This window comes from Pinus tabuliformis, chromosome X, assembly GCF_031772625.1.
Source record: "Pinus tabuliformis cultivar Carrire ecotype Pingquan chromosome X, CPIR1, whole genome shotgun sequence".
NCBI lineage: Eukaryota > Viridiplantae > Streptophyta > Pinopsida > Pinales > Pinaceae > Pinus > Pinus tabuliformis.
In genome coordinates this window covers 562555584-562582900 of record NC_142308.1, presented here as the reverse complement: position 1 = coordinate 562582900, position 27317 = coordinate 562555584, and the positions used below count along the sequence as shown (strand labels likewise).

The window sequence follows — 27317 nt, the reverse complement described above, 5'->3', positions numbered from 1 at the left end:
AATATAATATTTCGATCTTCAAGTGTAGGGAAGAAAAAAACCAGAATAAATTCGACCATCTCCATGGATAGGCTCAGAACAACTCTAGACCTTAATAAAAGATCTTAGATTTGTCACAAAACTCGGACATAACACAAAAATGTGCCACGGATCCATGCAGATTTTTCCATGCCCCAGGAACTTCGCATACAACTTCAAAATTTCAGACCATATGTCAACTGCTCGTTGAATGGCTCATCGAACCAGGCTCTGATACCATGCTCATTTTTTCTACGGAACCTGCTAGAATTAGGTTTTTCTTCACCTGATAACTACTTCAATGATCAATTAAACGTTAGTTTTTACATAGCATTAAATTCGACATCATTTAGGAAGCTATACAGAAGAAAAACATCAACTAATAAACATGAAAGAGCAATAAAGTAACCATGAAACAATGAGACAAGAGACACAGAAATTAAACACACAAACAAGGCAAAACCCACAAGGGGAAAACCCTAAAAATGATCTTCCTTATGAGACAGAGAGTTTCTGGATTCATTTATATATCATAAATAACAATAGCAGAATAATAAACAAACCAGTAACTAGAATCATGATGAAGTGCCATGTCAAAATACAAGTCCCTAATATTTCGACCCTCCCTAGAATTTTGACCTCCTCTTGAAATTTTGGTCTCCTCTTGAAATTTCCGCCCTCCTGTAATTTTGTTGAATTAGAGATGCATGAGACCAAATTGATGTGTCCAAATGAGGGGAAATGATCTCCTTTATATAACCTTCAAGTGGGGGTCGAATGGGTGCCATTTAGGGGCCCAACCAACCTAAGAAATTTGGAAGCAAATTTTAAAAATTCAAATTTCCATTTATTTTTCAACATTTTGCAGTTTCTTTATATTGATTTTGAGCACAGGTGGATCTAGTGTAAAAATTGTGAAACCTGTTCGGCCGACTGATCAGGGTGGCAGGTTGGTGTGAGGCAGGAGAATGTAGTCTCCTTCAAGTTGGAGCTTGAGAACACTTCACGGTGGCAGAGTGGTGCTAGGGAAGGTTGGAACTTGCATAGCGCATTGGAGTGTCCTTCTGGTTGCAGTTGGTCAACATGGTGTTGGAGCATCCTTCAAGTTGGAACTTGTAAACTAGGGCATGGGAGTGTCCTTCTGGTTGTAGTTGGAAAACAAGGTGTTGGAGCGCCCTGCAGGTTAGCGTCCATTAGTTGGAGCTGAAAATATTGATGTACATTTTATTAAAGACAAATATTAAGAAATGTTTGATGGTTTTTGTCTCGAAGGGGTTTCCACCTAACAATCTTGTGTTTACTATCTTCACTATTATGTATTGTTGAATGGTGTTGTTTACTATTGATTTATGTTTCACTTAATGATAATGTTAATTAATGATCTGTGAAAAGAAAAATATTTAAATATATTAATTGAAGAGAAAAACTGATTCACCCCACTCCGTGTTTCGAACAATTGGTATTAGAGTAGGTTCCTTTAGTTGTAGCGTAACAACTAGAAGGCAGATCCCAGGTGAATTAAGATGGGCAGGTGAAGAAAGCAAGCTGCCAAGCATTCAAAGCAATGTCTAGTTCAACTAGACCTTGAAAAAGCAAATGGATATTAGAAATAGCTTCTTGCTGAAGATTAGCAAGAAGTCTACAAGAAGAGAGCCTATTTAATCGCACTTTAAAGACCCTTTCAAGATCACGAGCGGAATTAATCAAGCTACTTGGATTCCTTCTGGTAGAAACTCTTGCAAAAGATGAACCAAGTGGAGTTGTCACTTGAACAAGAATCTAACTCTAAAATCCAAAATGCAAACCCAAATTGTTAGTCGTAATCTGGGTCAAAGAAGACTTATCCTCGACAACAACGCCCAAAAATGTTATCCATGAAATTGCACATGCAAAAAATTAGGAGAAGTCCTCAACCCCACAAGGTGTGTTTTCTGTGGCAACGCTCAAAGAAGGGGTTGTCACCTATTCCGAACTCTCTCCGTTTAAGCTCTCTCCTAACTAAGTTAAGGGGGGTGGTTTCTATGGAAGATATCTAAAGGAAAACTTGTTAGAGATAACAATTTCTTGTTAAAAATCTGGAAGTTCTATGCAAAAAATTGAATGTACTTTGTAGAAACTGAATGGAACTAAATGTACTTTGCAGAAAGCTTAATGTACTTTGCAGAAAACTGAATGTACTTTGTAGAAAACTTAATGTTCTATGCAGTTGCAATTACTTAGAATGCAAATTTCTTCAAAACTTTTTAAAATTAAGGATCATATGAAGACAACCAAGCACAAATATAAGGCACTGAGAGTTAGGTCCAATGAGCAGGGGAAAACCCAAATGATTCTTCTTCTATTAGATTTCTTCAATTGTTCAACAAAGTATAGGGAGAGAGAATGAGAATGAATAAAGTCACCAATGTCTGATCAACTTGCAGCTAAAGTGCTCTTACCCTTTGCTTGAAGATTTCCTTCTCTTGATCAAATCTTGTCCTTCCTCCAATTCTTCCCTTGCTCTCTCACTTTTCTTGCACACACTCAACACTAGCTCTCCTTCTTCACAATGAACATGCTACTTTCAACGCTCACTTGCTCTTGCTTAAATAGATGAGAAAGGTGAAGAGTTACAAAATGAATTCATGCCTTGAGCCAATAATAGGAGAATTGAATTCCATGAGGGATGAGTTACTTGAGGAGAAGTGTAACTCATCCTAGAATAGAGAGAGAGGCACAGTTGTCTTGAGGAGTTACAATTCGAATTAGGGAGAGAGAGAGAGTTACACTTAGACATGAGAGAATATTTGGTGAGAGTTAAAAATTGAATTGAATGAGAGAGTTACAAGTGCATTTAATGAGGAGTTACACTTTTGCCATACATTGAATTAGCGGGGGAGTTACATTCTCTTAAGTGTGGAATTACTATTTTATTCCAAAAGAGAGGTTCAATTTGCCAAGTAAGAGATTCTCAATTTAATTTACTTATTCCATGAGAGATTTCGTTTTTATTAATCTATTAAAGGTGAATGACTTTAGATTATTTTATAATTATTAGTATCATAATAATAATAATACTAGTAAGGATAAAAATATTAATTCTTGACTTGTATAATCATGATTGATTTGATTTTAAAGTGGATTCCATATGATCATCCTGATCATTTAGACACAACTTTCTATTTTTGGAAAGTCACTTCCAAATTGAGATGTGACTTACTATTGTTGGAAAGTTATGTTAGAATTGTCAGAAATGAAATTTATTGTAGGTGGTTCAAACATAACTGAAAGATATGACTTCTTTTAGGAAAAATTCATCCCTGAGTTGCCAAATTTTAATACTCCTCAATTAGGGAGGAATTTCTTTTTGCATCAGAGATCTTTGCTTCCTCTGATCTCTTTCATTCATCTCAGCTGAACTCTGCTCAGTAACATCTATAATAATGAAGTCATAATCTAAAGAAGAATCATCCATTTGACACAAATTTGGAAAAGAAAGGTTCATCACATGTCACATAGACAAGGATTACACTCAACAAATTTTCATCTCAAAAATTAGGTGATAGAACACAGGCATCACATAGACAAGACTCAAACAAGTCACATAGAAAAGATTCAAACACAACCAAGTGTCAAGTGGTGGAATGCCTGCATCCTAGACAAGTCACACAGACAAGTCTCACTACACCTATTGGCCAGATAGGTGGCTCTTCCCACATTCCAGACTGTGGGTCGGATGCATACTGAGGCTTACTCTTGTGGCACAAACTACACGAGAGGCCCTCATCCTCAGGATATTTTCGACATCATTCCCTAGTCTTGTGAGCTTTGCCAGGGGGAAAGGCAACTCAGTGTTCTCAATCGTTGTGACAACTTCTCGGAAGGGTCACGTCCGTAAGTCTAAGGTGCTCTCTAAAAAACAGTGTGGAAAAAGTCTCGAAAAAATCGGGATTTATTCCTAAAATTACGATTTTTGGGCAAAAGGATTAAATCGGGCGATTTTTTCAGAAACAAAAAAATCGCGATTTTATCGAAATAATCCCGATTTAATCGCGAGTCGATGGAAAAAATCGGCATGAATTTTTTTCGTGGATAAAGAGCCGCAAAGGGTGATTTCAATTTAGTTTTTGCTGTGCATTGTCATTGTTCGCTGTTTTGGCTGCTGTGGAGAATCGAGAGAATGAGGGTTACATTCCAAATTGGCAAATCCAACTTCCGTTTGCAACTGCCATTGCGTGGAGAGGAGCCGGCAAGGTATGTCCACAGTCCATTGTCAACACTCAACACTGGTGACCTCGTTGATAGCATTTGCCAAGTATTCAACATTGCCGGTACTATATCATTGCATTTCTTTCTCCATTTTTGGATTAATGCATATTAAGCATTATTCTTGTCACTTGATAGGCATAATATTCTTGAGTGTTGAACATTATCTACTTGTAATATCCTTGGATATATTTATGCAATTTGGGACAGCAAGCTGCCAAGCAGACAGTCGATGTAGCTTGTACTTTTCACTGTTCAGCCACATCATTATAAGGCCCGGTAGTAACACCTGCCATACTGTTTTAAAAAGAAGCCAGTTAAAAACATTTTAGCTGTAACAAGAGGCAACATATTAACTTATATCTGAGGCAAGAGTGAGGCCTGTTCTGTGGCCTTTCCTTGACAGAATTCGGAGATTCTATAAGGCTGATTCATGGTAGAATTAAGGACCATATGAAGCATGAGTCTTGCACCTGTAATGGCTGAAGTTTCAAATCTATATTGACCGCAGACTTAGCCCTTGTTTGAGGAAGATTTCAACCCCCATCTGAACCTAATTCGGCCCTGTCTCTGAGGTAAAAATTCGGCCTTGTATTAGGGCAGAACTGGAGCTTCTTTGGAGTCTAAAACACTCCCAAATTACCAAGTCCATTACAAATTTACAATACATGCCCATGCCCTAGATGATAACTTATATTCTTATCATTTCCTGAGGTACGTTTGATTATTTCCAAAACAATACAAAACAAAAAACCAGTGTCTTACAGTGCTAATTCAAGAGCAGAGGTTAAGGAGTATTCGTGGAGGTATGCCCTATCTTAATATATAACCCTGAAGCTTATCACTGTAATCTTTGAGAGGAGTCGTTCTATTGAAATTTGAACTTGGGCAGGGATTTTATTGACAACAGCCTAGTCTTGCAAAAGGGGTTAATTGTCAGCAGTAAGGGTTTCAAACTTTCACAGTTAGTTGTCTCATCATCATGCAGCAGTAAGGGTTTCATCCACATATCATCTTACAACAGTCTAGCAGTAAGGAGTACATTGTCTTATCATTGAAGTTCTGCAGTCAATGGTTTCTTCATTTGCAATTTTGCAGTAAGGGCTTTATTATCATGATACCTGTCCCTGTTAAATCCATTGTTTTCTTCAAAAAAAATCTCTTCTTCTTACAGTGACATTTTGTTCTGTCATTAAATTGATGGATCATTGCTACTATTTTGATGGATCATTGCTAATTTAATTTGTTTCAATTTTTTTTCTGCCCAGGTTTAAACTTTAAATTCAAGCTCAAAGTTTATAACAAAATGCCGAGGATTTTGGATTTTATGTGGGAGTTTGGTGAGCCTGATGCTACACCCGAAACTGGGGGGGTCAATAGAATGTATTTGACTTGCAAGTTGTGTGGCAAGCATATGTCAGAATTCATCAACAGATTAAAATTCCATTTGGGGCAAATTCCGGGGCAAAATGTTGAACTTTGCAAAAAAACAACTCCAGAAATCATTCCACGGGCCATTCAATCATTGATGGATAAAGAGGAGGGAAAAGACACCAGGGCAACACTAACAAAACAACTTGTAGGGGGCTCAAGAGTGGGGGGAATTGAGAGTGGCAGTGTTTCTACAGTAGCATCACCTTCCTCACCCATGGGTACTCATCCTTCTATCTCATCTTTTTTTGTTCCTAGAACAACAACTAGTTCACAACCTGGGATCAAATCATCAATGAAAAAAAGGAAAAGGCAGAGGCTGACAGGTTGGTCAGTGGGTGTCTTCTATGGAGTGATGTTTCTTTCAACATTGGCAAGACAAACCCATTCTACCAGCCTGTGTTTGATGCTGTTGTTGTCGTTGGCCCAGGGTACAAAGCGCCCATTTTTGCAGAATTGAGAGGGCCTCTCCTCAAGATGAAAAGACTGAGTGCACTACTAGATTGGCAGAGTTTAGGGCATCATGGGAGCACATTGGATGCACAGTCATGTCAGATGGTTGGACTGACCAGAAGGGTAGGACCCTTCTTAACTTCTTGGTTAGTTGTCCCAAGGGGACAATGTTTATGAAATCTGTTGATGCATCTGCACACATTAAAGATGCATGTACATTATGTGAGTTGTTGGACCTCTTCATTCAGGAAGTAGGCCCAAGCAATGTTTTCCAAGTCATAACGGACAACGCTGCAAATTATGTTGCAGCTGGCAAGATGCTTATGGAGAGGTACCCTAACTTGTTTTGGACACCTTGTGCTGCTCGTTGCATTGACTTGATGTTGGAGGATATAGGTAAGATTCCTACTGTGAGGGATATTGTTGAATCATCCAAGAGCATAACAAAATTTATATATAATCATTCATCTGTGCTTAGCTTGATGAGAAGATTCACCAACAACAAAGAGTTGGTGCGGCCTGCCATTACACGATTTGCCACTACTTTCATATCTCTTCAGTCTCTGTTGAATTCTATGTGGGAGGTGAAGAGCATGTTTCTCTCAGCGGATTGGCATTCTTTATCTATTAGCCGCAAACCGGAGGGAGAGGGCATATGCAGACTAGTTTCATATGATTAGAGATTTTGGGTAGGAGTAGAGGAGGTGTGTGCCATTTCAGAACGTTTGGTAAAGGTTCTTCGGTTGGTTGATGGAGACAAGCCCGCAATGGGCTACTTGTATGAGGCCATGGATAGGGCCAAAGAAGCCATCCGTGCTTATTATGCAGATAAGGGAGACGAGGGGTTAGAGAAACAATAGGTCATATGGAGAGTGATTGATCAACGATGGAGCAATACCCTCCATCGCCCCATTCATGTTGCAGGTGTCTACCTCAACCCTGCATTTTCTTATGCTTGTGGTTTCAGATTTGATGCCGAGGTGATGGATGGATTCTTCACTTGTGTCGAGAGGATGGTGTCATCTGAGCAAGAATGTGAGGAGATTTCTAAAGAAATGGAGGTCTATAGGATGGGAGGTGGCACATTTGGTTTTAACATGGCTATTGAGAATAGGATGACCAAAATGCCAGGTAAGCTTCAGTTTGTTTCAAACTTTCAAGTTTAGAATTTCAATGTTTTTTTTTACGTTTCTCATTTTTCTTTTAACTTGTAGATGCTTGGTGGACAAGCTATGGTGCCAGAGTACCCCATCTCCAAAAGCTTGCCATTCGAGTGCTCAACCAAACATGCAGTTCCTCTGGGTGTGAGGGCAACGGGAGTGTATTTGACAAAATACACTCCAAAAAGCGCAACAGGTAAAAACTAAAAAGATTTCAAATTAATTTTTTTGAATTCATTTGATTAATTTTAATATTTAAATTTTCTAAGTACTAATTTACAATCTATGACCCTAATATAGATTGGAGTCCCAATGCCTCAATGACATGGTCTACGTCTACTACAATCTTCGATTGTGGGTGAGACAGCTTCAGAAACCTACTGATGTGGAAGCCATCTCATTAGACAATATTGATACCACCTCTTCATGGAGAGTCGAGACTGAGAGGCCGATCTTGGACACGATCCCCGATTGGTTAGGTGTGGATCTAGAGGATGTAGCAGTTGCAGAGGAGGGAGAGCCAGAGATAGAGGAGGAGGCAGAGCAACATCAAGGTCAGGAGGCAGTAGAAAAGCTGGATGAGGATGTTGAGGAGGAGGTGACAGCATCTAGGATGGGCAGTAGCAGCAACATAGCACAGAGGCCACCTCTTCCATCCGCTTCTAGAGGATGATTGAGTCCATTTGATTTTGTATCCCCAGGGGCAGGGTCTTCTTCCTCTAGAGGAAAAGGCAAAGCCATTCCCTATTCCCGTAAAAGGGGAAGAGGATCTCAGTGACTGATTAGTGATTCCTTGATGAATTTTAGATGACTCATGATGTACATTTATTATATTTTTTGTTGATATTTTGACTCTTGAGAGTTGAGACTCAGACAGGACTCAAAATTTAGGAGTTGATTCACTATTTTGATATGTGATATAGCACTAGACTTCATATACATATTATATATTAGCTTTCTTTACATGTTTATGTGGAAATGCATTTATTTGATGTTGTGGATACTCTAGATGTTAAAAAAAATTAAAAAAAATGAATAATTTTGTGTTTTTTTAATTTTGCCGACTTTTTCAAAAAACTCCTGACTTTGCCGAGTTTTTCAACTTTTGGACCCTTGCCGAATTAATCCCGACTTCGACTTTTTCCACACTGCTAAAAAACAAGAACTTTTCTTTGGTAAAGGCTTGGTAAGAATGTCAATTATTTGATCATCAAAGGGGATGTGATGGAGTCTCACTACTCGTCTCTACACCATATCCCGGATATAGTGATACTTGATCTCAATATGCTTGGACTTGTCATGAAACACAAGATTTTCTGCAAAAAGAATCCTACTCTTATTGTCACAATATATAACTGTTGTGTCTGGAACTTGCTCAAATAGTTCCCCAAAAAGCTTTCTCAACCAAACTGCCTCACAACTAGCCATGCTAGTAGCAATGTACTCAACTTCAACTGTACTCAGTGCAACAAACACCTGCTTTCTGCGCATCCAAGAGATCATGATAGATCCCATGCTAAAGCAACATCTAGAAGTTCTCTTTCTATCAACATAGTTACCAACCCAATCAACATTAATATATCTATGAAGTCTTACATTTTTAGCAGTGCATTTCAATCTTCGATTGATAGTTCCATGCAAGTATTTGAGTACATGTTTTGCAACAATCCAGTGGGCATGAAAGGGATCAATCATATGTTGACATAGTGTTTACAACAAAGCATATGTGAGGCCTCGTGTTTACCAAAAACATCAAAGCACCAATGAGTTGTCTATACTCTGTGGGATTTGCCAGATTAGGTCCTGCAACTTTGCCACACAATTTCTTAAAGATCATTTTCGTAGGAGTATGCATGAACTTACATTCTACCATAACAAATCTTTCAAGAAGCTTACCAACATATTTTCTTTGAGAAATATAAATTTCGCCAGATCTTTGCCAGACCTCTAGACCCAGAAAGTAATGCATCAAGCCAAGGTCTTTCATTTCAAATTCAAAAGTTAACTCCCTCTTACACTAGAGGATAAGAGGTTCTCCTCTTGTCAAGAATAAATTATTAACATACAATACCAAAATCAAAGGTATACATTGGATTATCTTGAAGTAGAGGTTTGGGTTTGCAGTGCTTCTTGTGAAACCAAAATTTGTTAGGTAGCTATCATTGCGAGTATACCAAGCTCTTGGAGCTTGCTTCAGCCCATATAAGGTTTTTTTCAATTCACATACATGATTTTTCCTGTCATGCTTTTCAAAGCCTTGTGGCTATTCCACAAATTCCTCTTTCTTGAGGAAACAATGCAAGAAAGCAATTTTCATATCCATTTGGTAAAGAGTCCATCCTTTGCTAGCAACTAAGGCAACAACAGATCAAATAGTAGTATATCGAGCTACAGGTGCGAAAATCTCATCATAATCTATTCCCTCTTTTTGAGAGAAACTTCTAGCTACAAATCTAGCCTTATATTTTTCAATACTACCATCTTCACCATGTTTAATCTTAAACAACCATTTGGAATTGACAACAAATTTAGCTTGAGGTCTAGGAACCACTTCCCAGACATCATTGTGGATGATGGACTTGTATTCTTCAGCCATGGCATCTTTTTAGACTTGTTCTTTTGCAACTTCTTCAAAGGTGAATGTTTATGGCTAAATGATGTTGCTCATGGCAGCAGCGTACCCTTGAAACCGACTTGGCTTCTTACTTTCTCTGAACGTTCCTCCTGGTGCAGCATGTTGTTCAATATCTTGCAAGGTATCCTGCAACCATAATGGTCTCTTTCTGGTAGGAGGATCATGTAGTGGAGGATCTAAAGGATCCATGGAACCCATTGGATTATTAGCAAACTCATTCTCAGGTTCCGGTTAAGATAGATGCAACCTATTTTTCATTAACAACTTGCCTTTCAGCAATGGCAGGAGGAGGAAAGTCTCTTGCTTTTCTAAAAGCTGCATCTTGATCAATTGTTATGTCTCTGCTAAACTCTATAGTTCTTTGACCAGGTACATAAATTCTATAAGCTTTTGAATTATCACAATAACCAACAAACATACCTTTCTTACCTGAAGCTTCTAGTTTGTTTCTTTTCTCTTTTGGCAAATGAAAGTATACAGGACAACCAAAGATTCTCAAATGACTCATCTAGCCTTTTACCAGTGAAGACTTCTTTAGGAGTCTTATTGTTTAAGGTTGGATGAAGAGTTTTGTTTTGCACATAAACAACAATATTTGCAGCTTCTCCCCACATAAGCTTTTGTAGCTTTTGATCACGCAGCATGGCTCTCACTGCTTCCATAATGGTTCTACTTTTCCTCTCAACCACACCATTTTGTTGTGGATTGTACGACGCAATGGTTTCTTTCTTTATTTCGACATCTTTGCAAAGATCATTAAAATTATTGGAGGTGAACTCTCCCCCATTATCAGATCTGAAAGCTTTGATCAACTTTCTAGTTTGATTTTCAATCAGAGCCTTGAAGTCTTTCAACATGTCAAATGCTTCCTCTCTCTTTTTCAAAAATAAAATAACGAAGCAGAGTGGGGAGCGGGGGAATCATCCAGACCACATGTCTTGGTACAAGGGTAACTATAATAGGGGAAGGCCACACCTGGGTTTATGAGTTTAGGAGGGAACAAATCATGGTACATGAGTTACCTCGACCTTTGTTTTTTCACCCTTCTTCATATGCCTTTTGCCTTTTATTGATTTTTCTTCACAACTGCTCAGGGCTACAAGGGATGAGAGCATGATGTAAAATAAATATTTAGCAGTGGACACCCCCTTAAGGATGGGTGGTTCATCGCCCACCAGGGGTTGGGACAATCATGGGTTCCTTAATGATAGAGGGGGCTCATTTAAGACCCATAGGAACCCGGGTGATGGCCATGGATAAGGGGTAGAGCTCATGTTTGGCTTTTTCCCACGTGCTAAATTTGTATGTTTTGGCCATCTTTTGCATTTTGTGGTACATTTCCTGTTGAGAGTGTCCAAATTATACTTTTTTCTTTTTTTTTTTCCTTTTTAGCTACATCAACCTCTGGGGCATCGTTCAGGCTCGACCCAAGGTGTGGACAAGGGGAAGGGAAGGCTAACCCTATGTAGACCTAGTGGAGACATGTGGACTCGGATGGGAAAATAGATGAATGGGGTTAAAATGTGTGGAAGGGGAGTGATGTAGGTGATATCGGGTAGTGGGACCACACAACCAAAATCGGGATTTCCCATGTAGTGGCAATGCTAAAGCCAATGGTCAGTAAAAGAGATCCCACGAGACTAGGATACAAGAGTAACCACAAAATCGGGCAGTGGAGACAAGAATACAAACCTAACCCGTTCTTTTCTCCGAATCCCCTCATCCATCCATGCCCAAAAGTGTCCATGACAAGTAAGGAAAATTATTCAATTGTACCAATGAAAAGCCATACCTTTTGGGTCGGGAGGCCCACCTTCAAACATATATTCATGACAAGTGGTTGAGAGACCACATGGTTGGCTTAGGTGGCAGAGATGATGAGACATTAAGCTATCTTGTGGCTGAAAGGGCTGTTGGCTGGCAACTGAGGATCATCTAGGAGAAAAAAATCCCCTTCTATACACTATCCACAGGTGGTGGGTAACAAGGCCAACTTGATTGGAGGGTAGGCCGACTTGGTGGAGGAGGCATAAATGACACTTTAGACTCAAAAATGATTTTCTTTCTTGACATACAAAGCCCAAGAAGGGTCTATTACATAATGACAAGGATAATGATACATGATACAAACCCTAGAAGCCTTCAATGGAGGCTTTCGACCTAGAAACGAAATAAACAAAGCATGAAACCCATTCTTATAAATAATTTTATTTTCCTTTTCTTTTGACAAATATATTACATTATGACTCAAATACAATTATGAAGACCGATACTAGTTACATTTCACAACACAATTGATTTCTAAGAGGAAGAATTTGGTTGGCTTTTCTCCTTGTGGGTTTTTCGCAGGTGATTGGACCTAAATTCTCTATGTGTCATTCTTGGTTGTCTTCTATTTTGCATATGGTTTATATGTTGTATGTTCTATCTACAATTGCTTAACTGATATTGCAGGTCGAAGAAATTTCAATTTAAGTAATTGTTTCAGCATAAAACATCAATTTTCAACATGGTATTAGAACTTTGGTGAAGACAAGCCCAAGAAGACAAGAGCTGTCCCTTCCTATTTGCTGCTGAAATATTACTTGCTGCTGTTGAAATATCTCTTGCTGTCCCCTCTCTTTACTACTGAAATATCTCTAGCTGTCCCTTCTATTTGCTGTTCATTTTCTGCTGAAATATCCTTTGCTGTACCTTCTATTTGCTGCTGAAATTTGTTTGAGCGGATCAAGATGTCTTCCTCTTACTTTAAGAATGAAGAGAAGTTGGTTGATGTGTTGAATTTCTTCCTTTGGAAGGCTAGATTGGATATTATTCTTGAAGACTTCATTAGGCCTTCTCCTCAAAGGCTAGATGACTCACTTTGTTCATCATTCAACCCTCTTGAGAGGCTTCTTATTATGTTATTGAACCATTTGATGGGCTTGTCACCAAAAGTATTGTTATTATGCATATCATTTTATTTTACAGGCTCAATTAGGCCAATTTAGCTAAATCAAATTCATTTGGAGAGTGTATAAATAAAAGTTAGATGATTCATTTTCATCATCATCACTTGGATTGGGTTCTTATCTCTTGTGAGATTTTCGCTACCCCTTTTGGAGGAGGATTTTGGAATGAATGAATTTTGATGTTTGGATATCTCTCTCTTGTCTTGGAGCTTCATTATTGGCATAATTTTGTGATTGAATATACTCTTTGCACATGTAAGTGATCTTTTCATGTTTATTCTTGCTATTTGCTTTAAAACATTGATGTTGTTGGGGTTTTCGCTATACTAGATCTGAATTTACTGCTTTTCTTACGCGAAATTGTGGGAATTTAATCTTTTGTAGCGTTGCATCATCTCGATTCTCATGTATCATGTGTGAAATGATGAATGTTCCTAGAGATTTTTTCTATTGAACATATCTTGATAAGTTATCAATTATTGCAAATTGAAGTAGAAATTCATCTACTAGCTGCTCTCATGCCCTAATTGCCATGCGAAGTTATCTAGGAGGCTCGTTGATGGGGTGTAGTTCCTCTAAATTACAAATTTCATCTTGACTCCATCTTCCTCAAAGGATTAGGCATTGATCCTTCCATAGGTGATCATTTTCTAAGAGAATTCCTCTCACGTTCTCCTCCTTTTCTAGGTCTGGCCTCCATAGTTCACCTAGGGCATCACTTTTCTCATGATTTACCCATCAAAAGAATTCAATCTCTTGCCCACAACTACACTGGTGTGTCCTCAAAAAGCCCTCCAAATTTCAAGAGATTTTGACGGTGGTATCTTGAGATATTTCAAGCCCTAGCTCGAAGAGCAGTTCTTTCCCTTGGTTTCCCATTGACTAGTAACCTCATTGGAATCATAGCACTAAATCATCAAAGCAAGATTCTTTCTTTGATCCTCTTCCTTTCCCCAGTTAGGTCAAATACATCCTTGATTGATCAACTTCATATCCTTGACCTAATTTCTGGTCCACTTGGCCCTTGGTGGTCCCGCAACTAGTTGACTACAATTCCACAAAGATCACTTAGAAGCCAAGCATTCATAAAGCCTTCTGAGACTAGGGGCTTCCTTTACAAAGCATACTCCTAAACCCCATCCTCAAAATCCCTCTTAGCCCTTCCTAGAGAGCCCATCACCTTGCTTCTAAAGCAAGTAACCTATTTAATTGGGTCTCTCTTGGGAATAGGCTTAGGAATCACTTCCTTATCTTATCATTGACTATACCTATTCTAGTGATTCCTCACATACCGGGACTCCTCCCATTGGTGAAAGTCCATAAAGAGTAGGGAGCCTTAGTTGAGGCGACAGTGGGCTATTGCTCCATTGTTTCCCTCGATCTAGTAGTTTTTTGATAGGATCCCCTCTTAGGACACCTGCTAGTTTTAGTGGTAAGAGTAACTTCACAACCCCAACTAGTATCAAACTTCCAATGTACATGTTCTTGTATGCTAGCATGAAATTTTGGGGTCTTCAACTATTCTGACGTTGCTTAGGTCATCACAATATCCAAAAACATCTTGATGGGAACTTCCTTCTTCAACTTCTCCAGCAACACCAAACTCAACCTCGACACTTTTCAAAATATCCAATTCTTGTTCACAACTTCATTAATCACGAACACAACTTTATTCGTCATAAATAACAATCAATAGTGCTTTAGCCTTTCTCCGATCTTCATTCTATGAAAATCTCATCTATCGCAACAACTGGAAATTATTTTCGTAATTGTTAATTTATTTAACAATTTATGTGTAGTTTTCTACGACAAATATCAAATAATTCACACTGTGATTTTCAATGAAAATCTCATCTATCACAACAACTGGAAATTATTTTCATAATTGTTAATTTATTTAACAATTTATTTGCACTTTGCTATGACAAATATCAAATAATTCACACTGTGATTTTCACAAATAAATACTGTGGAAGAAAAATAGCACTGGAAACTGAGAAAATCTAGCGCACACAAATTTTACACAATTATTTTTGGATTACGACAAATATCAAATAATTCACACTATGATTTTCACAAATAAATATTGTGGAAGAATAATAGCACTGGAAACTGAGAAAATCTAGCGCACAAATTTTACACAATTATTTTTGGACAAATGTTCCTGGAAAAACCCAACTTGGGAAAACCAGTGCAACAACTGACGGTTTATTTTATTATGCAATAGGGAATTCTAAGTATAATCTTTGGAAGCCCAACTGGTTGTCCAAATGGTAAGATTTGATAGAAAATACTTTGAGAGAATAATTCTCTCCCTCCACAAGCAAACTTGTAGCCTTTGAAATTTGGTTGTCAACCTTTGTGCAGGGGAATTTTCTTCTGACGATCCATGTGGCTATGTTGGGAACTCCCGCGTGATCTGCATGTTTGTTCTAGGAAGACTCGTGTGACACTAATCTGTGACGTCAAAAAAATCCGCGTGACCCTTGCGGTTGATCAGGGCTAGCTGCGATGTGAAATACTTCATTCACTTGCCTTTTGCCTCTTCGGATCTGAAAATCTTCCACTGGATGACTATCTTTTCCCTTTTGATGCTTTGTTACTCGATCTATGACTTGGTCACTACTGTTGACCTGCACTGGAGGATCAACCGGTCTAGATCATTGAGTATTTGCAGTTGGTGACACTTTCAAGTGCTCCCCCAGAAGTGTCTTTGGCGTGTTTTTCAAGTGCCCATCGACTTCTTCTTATAATCCTCTGTTGGAGCACCAACGACCAAGATTAAAACTTAATCAAGGTGTAGGATCATCTTGAAGTCGATCTGTGCGAGTTTCTAGACTATTCTCACCTTGACTTAATTAATTCTAATTAGTTAACTAGTTTTCCTAAGTTTGAACTTAGGAAACATTAAAAAATAGGTTAATAATCTAATTAAGTCATCTCTAGGTGGAATTTCTAGAAACGATTTATGGGTTTTTGAGATCTCATGCATTCTAGACTCTCCACCAAATTTAGTTGCTAGTACACATTCGATGCTACAAAAACTAACACTCCCTCTTAGCGAGGACTGTGATCTAATGCTGCAAACCCTGCCACAACACTCTGCCTCTGTATCATCTCTTGTCACACTGTTGATGTCTGGCTTTTGCTACCCACCAACCACTGCTCAACTCTGATGTTGTATCTGTGCTGCTGCTGACATTGCTATACTGCTGCCAACTCTGCATCTGCGCTGCAACTCCCTCTCATCTGTTGTTGTTGTAACTACAACTACAGCAATTGAGAAGCATCCAAAATACTGAATTGTTTGTGTTCAGTATGATGCATCTGTCTCCCGAGTCCTGATTGCTACTAGCCTCTGCACTGTCACTAAAGAATTGGCGCTGCTGTTAAGTCTGCATTGAGCCATCTGCTCTGCTGTAAACACTGTACTACGATACTCAACATCTGAGTACTAATAGTCTGCAATTGTCACTTTGGTACTAATTGCATCAACTGCCAATGATCCATCCTACTACTGAATACTCTGGATCCTCGTAGCCAGTTAATGATCCATGAGGTGGACTCCTCAAGGACCTTCCCCATTTCTGTAGCTCTCTGGGGCCACAACACCAAATCACCCCACCTCACTCCTAGAGGTATATCTATGAACATAGCAAACTCTTCCTCGAGCCTAGAGGAAAGCTTGTCTATTTCTGTGGATGTTGCGTATTAGTCCTACTTCTCCTGCTTGTCCTTCTTCCCGAGAGGGCACAGGGTACTATAGTGACTGAACTCACCACACCTAAAGCACTTGACCTTTGACAGGTCTTTTTCCTTCTTCTTCTGCTCCCCCGACCCTTGATTGGGACCCTTCAATTCCAGGGCCACATTCACCTCCTCCTTCACACCCTTCGATCCGTTTCTACTGTTGCCATTGATGGAGCTCTTAAGCAAAGCTCGCCTCATTTCCTCCTGCTGCAAATTGACCCACATCTTGCCCCATCTAGGTAGCGTGTCTCTGCCCAATATACTTTGGACGAAGACTTGCCAATCCTTTGAGACACTGTATAAACGTACTAGCTCTGATGGTTGAGGCGTTTCCCCAACAATTGCAAGCTGATCTTGAACCTCTTGAATCTTGGTGAGGAAGGGATCTATGCCTTTTCCCTTTCGAATCCTGATGCATCTGAGCTTCTCTTCCAAGAACATCTTCCTTTTCTCAGAAGTACTCTGATATATTGTAGAGAGAGCTACCCACATCTCTTTGGATGTACCTATGTTTGCGACATGTGAGACTATATGATCTCGGACTCCATCCAAGATCAACCGCTTCGCCGTCACCATCTCCTTCCTGTACTCTTTTAGCTGATCCGCATCCTGGGGAATTACCACCACATTATCTATGTAGGCTTTCAGGCCATATTCATCTAGAAGGAAGGACATCCTTACTTTCTAGATGACATAGTTGGAAGCTCCATCCAACCTATCCTGATTTCTAAGTCGCACCATGGCCATCTCGAAAACTGTCGAAAACCCCCTCTTTCCTTCTGCTTGGCTACTACTTTGCTACTCGCAGTCCCTTATGGAATGCGTAGATTCGTTAGCTGCTACTGTCAATTTGCCTTGGAAAATCAAATTTCTGAGACTTGAAGTTCCCTGAGAAATTTTCCTTTTGTTGTGTGTGCTTTTCTCTTCCACCCGACATTGGTTCTGCGGCCAACCAAGGAATCTGCTCAATGAAAATCTGAGCTACACTTGCTTCCTCTGATTGCTGGAATCACTAACCCAGGCAACTTGACTTTTCTACAACCCTGCAACTGAAAGTCGAATTTCTGCCCCAACAATTCATCATGCCTGTTTGAGCACCGCGCTGCCTCCAAGAATTTTGGCTTACTGCTTCCTCTCAACAGCGAAATTATTTCCTTCGCTTTTGAGCTTCCTGGTTGATCACTCACGCTCTAATATCATGTGAAAATTTCATCTATCACAACAATTGGAAATTATTTTCCTAATCGTTAATTTATTTAACAATTTATTTGCAGTTTGCTATGATAAATACCAAATAATTCACACTGTGATTTTCACAAATAAATACCACGAAAGAAAAATAGCGCTGAAAACTAAGAAAATCTAGCACGCACACAAATTTTACAGAAGTATTTTTGGAAAAATGTCCCTGGAAAAACCCAACTTGCGAAAATCGATGCAAAAAACTGAGGGTTTATTTTAATATCCAACAGTGAATTTTAAGTACAATCTTTGGAAGCCCAATTGGCTGTCCAAACGACAAGATTTGACAGAAAATAATTAGAGAGAATAATTCTCTCCCTCCACAAGCAAACCTACGGCCTCTGAAATTTGGTTGTCAACCTCTACGTAGGGTAAATTTGCTTCTGACGATCCGTGTGGCTGTGCTAGGAACTCCAACGCAATTCATGTGTCTGTTATGGGAAAACCCGCGTGGCCCTAATCTGCGTTGTCAGCAAAATCCGTGCGACCCTTGCGGCTAATGTAGGCTAGCTGTGATGTGGAATACTTCAATTGCTCGCCTTCTACCTCTCTAGATCTGAAAATCGTCCTCCGGATCACTGTCTTTGCCCCTCTGACACTTTGCTACTCGATCTTTGACTTGATCACTACTATTGGCCTGCATTGGAGGATCAATTTGTCTAGATCGTTGAGTATCTGCAACTGGTCACACTTTCAAGTGCTCCTCACCCAGTGTTGCACGAAGCGCCCCCCCCCCCCGGATCGAAGCTCCGAAGCGCGCCCCGTACGGAAGCGCCTAGGAACTGCCGTACGAAGCGCGCTTCGGATCCATGGAAGCGGCGCTTCGGCATTTTAAAACGCTTCCTGGAATTTCCGAAGGGCCGGCCGGAAGCGCCGCTTCCATGGCTCCGAAGCGCGCTTTGGGCCTCCGAAGCGCGGCGATTCGGAGCAGGAAGCGGCCGCTTCGCGCACGCTTCCGTACGCTTCGGCGAAAAGGGGCGCGCCCAAGGGAAAAAAAAGTCTTTTTTTAATTTTTTTTTAAGTTATGTTCACTCAACATTAAGGGGGTGGGTTAGGGTGAGGTTAGAGTGAGGTTAAGGTGAGGAATGAAAAGAATAAAGCCCCCATTCATTCCTCATTTTCTCACTTTGAGTTCATGAGAGTTGGAGAAGAGAAGAGAGGAGAGGAGAAGAGAAGAGAGGAAAGGAGAGGAGAGCTTGGAGGAGTGAAGAAGGAGGAGCTAGGAGAAGGAGGAGGAGCTTGGAGCAAGAGCTTGGAGCAAGAGCTTGGAGGACTTCATCTACAAGAGCTAAAGAGGTAAGTTCAAACCCCAAACTCCCTTGTTTTTTTGACAATTTTTTTGTATTTTTCTCCTCCCTCTCCTACTCTTTCCCATTGTTTCTACTTGCTCTTTTATTTACAGGTTGCTGTTGTCCACCACCTATATCCATATTCCAAGATGGTGTTCTTTTGGCTTCTATGTATCATTCCACTCTTGGTTTTAATGATGGCAAAGGTGAGGAATAGAAGGGAAGAAACAGAAGAGGACAATGGTGATGGTCCTAATAGGAGTGACCCAATGTATGATGAGGAGGAAGGGTTTGAAGAGGAAGGGGATGAACCTGAAGGGGACACTGAAACACAAGATGGGAAAGCTACATCAACACCCTTGTGGAACTATGTGACCAAACTTGATGGGGGAAAGGGTGGTGGATCTTACAAATTTGTGTGCCCTCATGGTTGTCATGGAGGAAAACCATATTGTGGTTCATATACCCGTCTGAGGAGGCATCTTTGTGGGGTGCTGGACAGTGATGAAAAAAAGGGTTCTGTGGGGGTACAGATTTGCCCAAACATTTCAACTGAAGAAAGAAGAAAATACATCCAAATAGAGATGGCTGCACAACAAAAAAACAAGAAACAAGAAACTCATTCTGAATCAAGTGCAACCTCTAAATTTGGTAGTTGCTCATCTCCTCATGGTACTTCTGCAAGCTCTGGAGGTAGAAGAACAATAGGGGATTTCCTTAATGTTGCTGGGAGGGATGATGTGGATGGAAAGATAGTCCGTTTTCTTTGTGCTTGCGGTGTACCATTCAATGTGCTTCGCTCTCCCTATTGGCATGAAATGGTAAAGGCTATCAATGAAGCCCCAAAAGGATACAAGGCCCCCAACTATGAGAAAGCTAGAACAGTGTTATTAGAAAGAGAAAAAGCTAAGGTTCAAAGAGCTTTGACACGTTTTACAAATGAGTGGGTAGATTCTGGGGTATCCATTGTATCAGATGGGTGGACAAATATTAGAAACCAACATTTGATAAATGTTCTTGGTGTTTCTTCTAGTGGTGCAGTATTTATTGCATGTCATTACTCCTCCTCCATCACTGCATCTGCACAAAACATTGTAGATCTCCTATTGAAATCAATCAAAGATGTTGGTCCGAATAATGTGGTTCAAGTGATCACAGATAATGCAGCAAATTGTAAGGCAGCAGGAAAAATTATTGAGCGTACTCATCCACACATCTTTTGGTCTGGGTGCCTGGTTCACACATTGAACCTTTTGATACATGATATTGTGAAACACAAAGAATGTGGGTGGATTGCTGAGGTTTACAGGAGAGGGAAGCAGCTCATTAAATTCATCACAGGGCATACAAGGGTAAACTACTTCTATGGCACTTACTCCAAGTTGCAATTGCTTAAAATTGCAAAGACAAGATTTGCTAGTTATTACCTCACCTTTAGGCAGCTAGTGAAGGTGAGACAAGTTTTAACTAATCTGGTGTGTGCTAAAACATGGGATGAAATCAACACTGACATAGATGGTGCTAATGCAGTCAAGGACACTGTTCTTGACAGTTACTTTTGGGGACAGGTTAAATATGTTTTGCAATTCACCAAACCAATTTATTACATGATCAAGTTTGCAGATTCAGATCGACCAGTAATTGGGGAGGTGTATGAGCAAATGGATAGCATGTTGGGGCAGATTAAAGACATTGTTGAGCCTAGAGATATCACCTTGTACAATTATATTCGTGTAGAGGTGCAAAACTGATGGGAAATGCTAAATGTTCCATTGCATGCATTAGCATATGTTTTGACACCTAAATACTATCATCCATCATGGCTTTCAACACCAGCACCTGGGGGGGGAAGCAGGAGAAAACCACACCAAGATCAAGAGGTTCACCAAAAATATATGGCTGCATTGAGTAAATTAATCCTTGATGAGGAGGACGCTGCATTGGTACGGAGACAGGTGAGCAACTATACGCTCAACACTGGTCCATTTGGGAGCATGCATGCAATTAAAGATCGAGAGACTTTTTCTGCTCTTGAGTGGTGGAACATGCATGGAGGGGGTACTCCACTTCTACAGAGTTTGGCATTGCGGGTGCTATCACAGGTGGTAAACACTTCTTCTGCAGAGAGGTGTTGGAGCTCTTATTCTTTCATCCACAGTGTTAAAAGGAACAGGTTGAATTTAGACCGGGCAGAGAGCTTGGTTTATGTTCATTACAACTTGCGATTGTTGTCCCATTACTGTGAAGATGCAAAGTCTAATAAAGACTTGTTGATTTGGGACAAGAATCCAGAGGAGCCCAATTTGGAGGATGGAGTGTTGCGACTAGAGCAATTAGAGGATGCTCTTATCTAGGTATGTCCATTGTGGTATGAATTTTCCAATTTTCCCTTATAAAGCATTTCTCTAATTCATGTTTTTAATTTTTTTGTTAACTAGTGTTTTTTTTTGCATGAATTTTTTGAGCGATTCTAGGATGATGATGACCGTGTTCATATGCCACCACCCCCACCCCCATCTGGTCCCTTGGTTCCTAGGTTCCATGGTTCAACACCAACAACAGGGGGTTCTTCTTCATCAGTTTCAGTGCCACGACTTCCACAGGCACCATCTTCTTCATTGCCACCACGTGGAGGCCCGCCACCACGTTCTATTCACGGTGGAAGGAGGAGAGATTAGTAGATATATTCACAATCTACTACTTTTTGTCATAGATTACTCATTAGACTTGTAGACTTGTGAATTTGAATTTTGAACCTTTTTGGCTTGGCGGTGACCAAGTGACATATTTTGTAAACATTATTATTTGAATTTTGGACATGACAAATGTTGACAGTTGCTCACTTGCTAGATAAATCATAATATGCTCTATGTTTTATGTTTTATAATATGCTTAAATGTTTTATGTTTTATAATATGCTTAAAAATTTGATGTATGTTTGTAATAGCTAGAATATAGATGATTGTTGTACATACTAGTAACTACAATGGAATCATGGATGCCATATCTATCTTGATTTATGCAAAAATATGCATGTTTTCATGTCTTCTACAATTAATTTGGTATTTGGGATGTTTGTTTTGAGTATAAATGCAAAAAAATATAAAATATATATATATATATATATATATATAGCAGACGCTTCCGCGGACGCTTCGCTTCCTAGATTTTTGGAAAATGACGCTTCGGCGTCCCCGCTTCCAAAAAACGCTTTCGCTTCGCTCCCGCTTCGTGCAACATTGTCCTCACCTTCAGGTGCTCTCCCAAAAGTGTCTATGGTGTGTTCTCCAAGTGCCCATCGACTTTTCTTATAATCCTCTCTTAGAGCACCAACGACCAAGATTAAAGCTTAATCAAGGGCTAGGATCATCTTGAACTCGATCTGTGTAAGTTTCTAGACTATTCTCACCTTGACTTAATTAATTATGATTAATTAACCAATTTTTCTAATTTTAGACTTAGGAAACATTAAAAAATAGGTTAATAATCTAATTATGTCATCTCTATGTGGAATTTCCTGAAACTATTTTTGGGTTCTGGAGATCTCATGTATTTTAGCCTCTCCACCAAATTTCATGGCTAGAACACATCCAACGCTACCAAAACTAACACATTCTTTCTTCATAGTCTTTATTATCACTATCACAACTTGTCCTCCCTCTGAACTGGGGAGATATACACCTTCTTTATCCAAGCTTCTTCTCTATTAGGAGGCAAATTCATCAACAACTCAGCCACACGGTCTCTATCATCATATCATCGGAGAACTTTAACTTTCCAAAACTTCGTTTCTTTAGGAGCATCATCCTTTATCTTCATATAGTAACAAGGTCATCTATCAATCACCAATGTAAACTTCAATGTTATTAGGGTTCTTACAACTCCCTCTTTCCATCATGCTCATCATCATTATCAAGTTCTCATCAAGTATGAGGTAGGTAAGCATCTTCAACATCTTGAAGACTATGTACTTGCAAATCTTCAACAACAAGTACAAGCAAGTACAAACATATATGTACAAGTGCATGAAATCAAAGTTATTAATGTTAGCATATCATCACAATGGGAACATCTTGGATTATCAAAGCTTTCAACAAGAAATCAAATTTTAGACTTCCTAAACCTAAAGCTAGTTAGGATTACAAACATCAAGTGTTACATCTTTCATACCCTAGACTTCTAACAACAACTTCACTAGGGTTTTTGTCACAAATCCTATATTCCGTCTTCAAGATAACAACTAAATCTTGTTAGTATTCTAATCACTGCGAAAGCATTTTTACAAATAGGGTTTCAGTATCATACCCTAGAATCTTATAACAATCTCTATTCTAATCACAGCGAAAGCATTTTTACATCTAGGATTTCATTATCATACCCTAGAATCTTATAACAATCTCTACTAGGGTTTTATTGTAAACCTTAATACAAACATAAAAACTTTAATGTTAGATAACAACAAGCTAGGGCTTCAATCAAATAGAAGCATATACACCTAGGGTTTCTTTCCTAGGATCATTCATTATTACAAGGGTTTTGTCATAAACCCAAAATCATCAAACCCTAAAATTCTAGGGTTCATCAATTATCCTAGACATCCATAACAAACACTAAAAGCTAGGGTTTTATCATAATATTACCAAACCTTAAACATAAAGAGACTAGGATTTTATGATGTGATCTAGACTTTATCAAAAAACCCTAAGTAGGCTAGGGTTTTATTGTGAACCCTAAAGATTAGGGTTTTTATGAACCCTGAACCTTTGGCCCTTTGGTTAGGGCTTCATTTTTCACTCTATAAGACCTTTAGATTAGGTCTATAATTGTCTCTATAGAGTGCGGTCTAGATCTTCCTGTAATGTTACTTCTTTTGCTTGCATATGGGAATAATTTTCCAAAGAAATAGCCTTGAAACTTTTACAGAATGCCACATTGTGTTTAGATTGAAAGACTGCTTATGAATTTTCTGAGAAGGATGTTATGATTCTTACAAAAAGATTTTACACTGCTATGTTATATATTCAGACTTGATAAGGAGGTTAATTCGCTGCGATAAGTCTTTGTCTAGGCCTTTCGGATCTTGAACAAGAATGAAGACATTCTCATATATATTTCTGCATATTCAAATATTGACCTTGTAAATTTTGGATCCTTGAAGTCTAAACAATGCTACTCTCAATCTTAGGCATTCTTCTCATCTTAGTCTTTTCCTGATCCTCTTTGCATTTGAGTTCTACTTAGTGGAGTCCTTCGATAGATGATGAGAATGCTTGATCTTCAGGCTGCCTTTTTGTCCTTATTCACCATAGCAACTTGATAATGATTTATGGTTTTTTAGTTATCGTCTTCTTATAGCTCTTCTTTAATTTCTTTATGCCTTCTTATCATCAAACAACTACCAAAAAAATGAAGATCAATGACACAAGATGTAGGCTCTCAGCCTTGGCAGAACCCCTCCTTGAGGGGAAAACCCAAAAATCTCCTCTTCTTCAAGAACCAAATCAAATGAGACAACCAGGACCAAGATCTTCCACCATTCACCAAGTCAACCTCTCATGATGACAAGTCAAACTTAGTTGAATGAGAGTTAGGATTATCCACAGTAGCAATCATAATTTGTTGACCTTTTGAATACTGAAAGGGATCCATCATTAGGACAATGAATGAATGATAGAAGAGCCTTAGTCAAATATTCAAAAGTCAACATAGATCAGTTCTCCAAAAACAAGTGAACAAGGGTCTCAACCCTCTTTTCAATTCAACCTGCACCTTCTTCCCTGCAACATGTCTTAGTCTACTTCGCACATGTGGCAAATGACAGAATTTTGGCTTCTTTCTTATTGGACAAGAGACTCCTCTTCTGCGATGTGATTTTTCTTCTCCTTTAGGCTCTTCACATCTCTTTTCTTCACTGAAAAGTTGCAGATCGAATGCTTCTTGTTCTCCTCCAAACTAGGTCGAATGATAGGGTATATATAATGGTTTTTCATTGTTCTTTGAGTCCGACATGAGAATTTTGAGGCCAACTTGTAGAATGAGCAGTCCGACAAGAGAAGATGACCAAATTATATCAATATAATTTTCTTTCTTTGACACAATGAGGCCAAGAAGGGTCTTTTATGTTAGAAAATCAGAAAGGCAAAAATATTTTCTTATACTTGATAATTACTTGTGATGTTCTTGACTTTTTATTAAGTTTTATATTTTCTTTCTCTTAGTTCATCAAGCAATTACCACGCAAAAACACATAAAACAATGGACACCAAATATAAGCACTATGCTAGGGAAAAACCCCACTGAAGGGGAAAACCCAGTCAAAATTCTCGTCCTTTCAATAGTATTCTTTGAGACTCTTCACCCTAGACAAAGACCAAACCTTCCCTCCACACCAAGTCAGCGTCCCAGATCTTCGACCTCTCTTCCAACAACTTCGATTATGTAGTAGCTTCTGGAATCAGACAGCTTCCAACATTAGAAAAACTTGGAAGACTTCAATCTCCCAGACTAGGGCACGAAACAAAGAGAAAGAGGCATCAAAATTTCGTTTTTCTTCTCCTTAGACTCCACCCAACTCGCACTTCCTTTGGCTTCCTTAGATCCACTTCGTACTTTTCTGGCTTCCTTAGAGATATCGAACTTGCTTGAGATGAGATCCTCCAAATGAATTCGACTTGCTTCTATTTATAGGCTTCAAGGGAGGTCGAATTGATGTCCTCAGGCCGACTTGATGTGGAGGATACTTAAATTATATTTGACTCAATACGAAACCTTTTTACATGATTCAAAAGGCCAAGAAGGGTCTCTTTAAAAGTACATTGACTCTATTGACTCAGAATAAATCCTAGAAGTCCTCAATGGGGACTTTGACCTAAAACATGATGACCCAAGCTTGAAACCCATGCTTTAATAAGTCACAATAATAATAATAATGTTTTTTTTCTTTATTCTTTGACAAGTACATTACAAAATGACTCAAATACATTTAATGAAGACCAAACCTAGTTACATTTTCCAACATTTTACACCATGACTAAGACTTTGACTAAAGACACAAACCCTAGAGCAGTCAATGGGTGCTTTTGACCTAGAAACAAAATAAATAATCATGAAATCCATGCTAATAAATAATTTTTGTTTTTACAAATAATTTTCTTTTACATCATGACTTAAATACAATTATGAAGACTGAAACTAGTTACATTTCTCAACACTTTTCATAGTCTTGTAGCATAATGCATATTTATAAAAAGGATCTCCACTTATTTTCTTTTAACAGTTGTGTTTTTCCTGTACTTGAAACATAGAAAAGCATTTGCTATCTTCTTCTTGTTTTTCACAGTATTCTTGTGCAGTGTATACTTAGAACTACTACTAGATTCTTAAACTAGTAGACCAGACATGGAACCATTACATTTTTTTTCCATATTTTTGCAGAATCTTCTTATTCTAACATTCCAACAACATCTTATGAACTCCCAGATGGACAGTAAGTACTGTGTATCCTGAATATTATTCTTTTACATGAGTTATTTCAGAAAATGCTTATTTCTGGCATTTCTGTGGTTAAGATTTTACATTATCATGTTTTAGATATAATTACATTTGGAGGTGTATGAAAATGGCCTAACATGGTGTGATATTGTCATGAGCTCTTATCAGGATATTAGAATTTGGAGCTGATAGATTCAAATTTCCTGATCTTATATTCAACCCGTCCCTACTTCAGGTAGTTTCTATAGAATATAACTCTAAAGGGTATCAATACTTGGTTATCCCTATTTTGTTTAGCTTCCTATCTTTTGAGAAGGGCATGTGGGGTGATAAAATGTTTGACAAAGAAATTCCAGTTTCCAGGATTCTGTATCAAGCGGTCAAGAAATTCAGTTTCTCTAATTTCTCGTTTTGTTGAAAGGTCTGAAATAGCTAAAATCTTTTATATATAAAATATTTTACAGAAGGTTATTGCTTCTTGTTGAAAATTTGTCGTCTCATGAGGTCTGCTCTATTTGCAGATGCAACCTATTGCAAGCCTTTTTCAGTATTGAGAGACTAGATACAAGTTTTTGGGTGTCCCATTGGCAAGCATTAATTCTTCATGATTCCCATGGCTTTGAATCGGAGAAGTAAATCTATTAACCAAGGG

General features: G+C 38.8%; 1 protein-coding gene across 4 annotated transcripts in view; it reads left to right on the top strand.

Annotated features, from left to right (window-relative positions):
- ARP4 (actin-related protein 4) overlaps positions 1-27317 on the top strand; it is a 317083-nt gene that overhangs the window by 208335 nt on the left and 81431 nt on the right. For all 4 annotated transcript variants that reach the window (XR_016264320.1, XM_089447839.1, XM_089447838.1 and 1 more), the window contains exons 15-16: positions 26609-26660; positions 26834-26900. Coding sequence is in view for 3 of the 4 variants with exons in the window: in XM_089447839.1 (XP_089303965.1) it covers positions 26609-26660; positions 26834-26900 (119 nt within the window). In the remaining variant the exon portion in view is untranslated. The remainder of the gene's footprint in view (positions 1-26608; positions 26661-26833; positions 26901-27317) is intronic.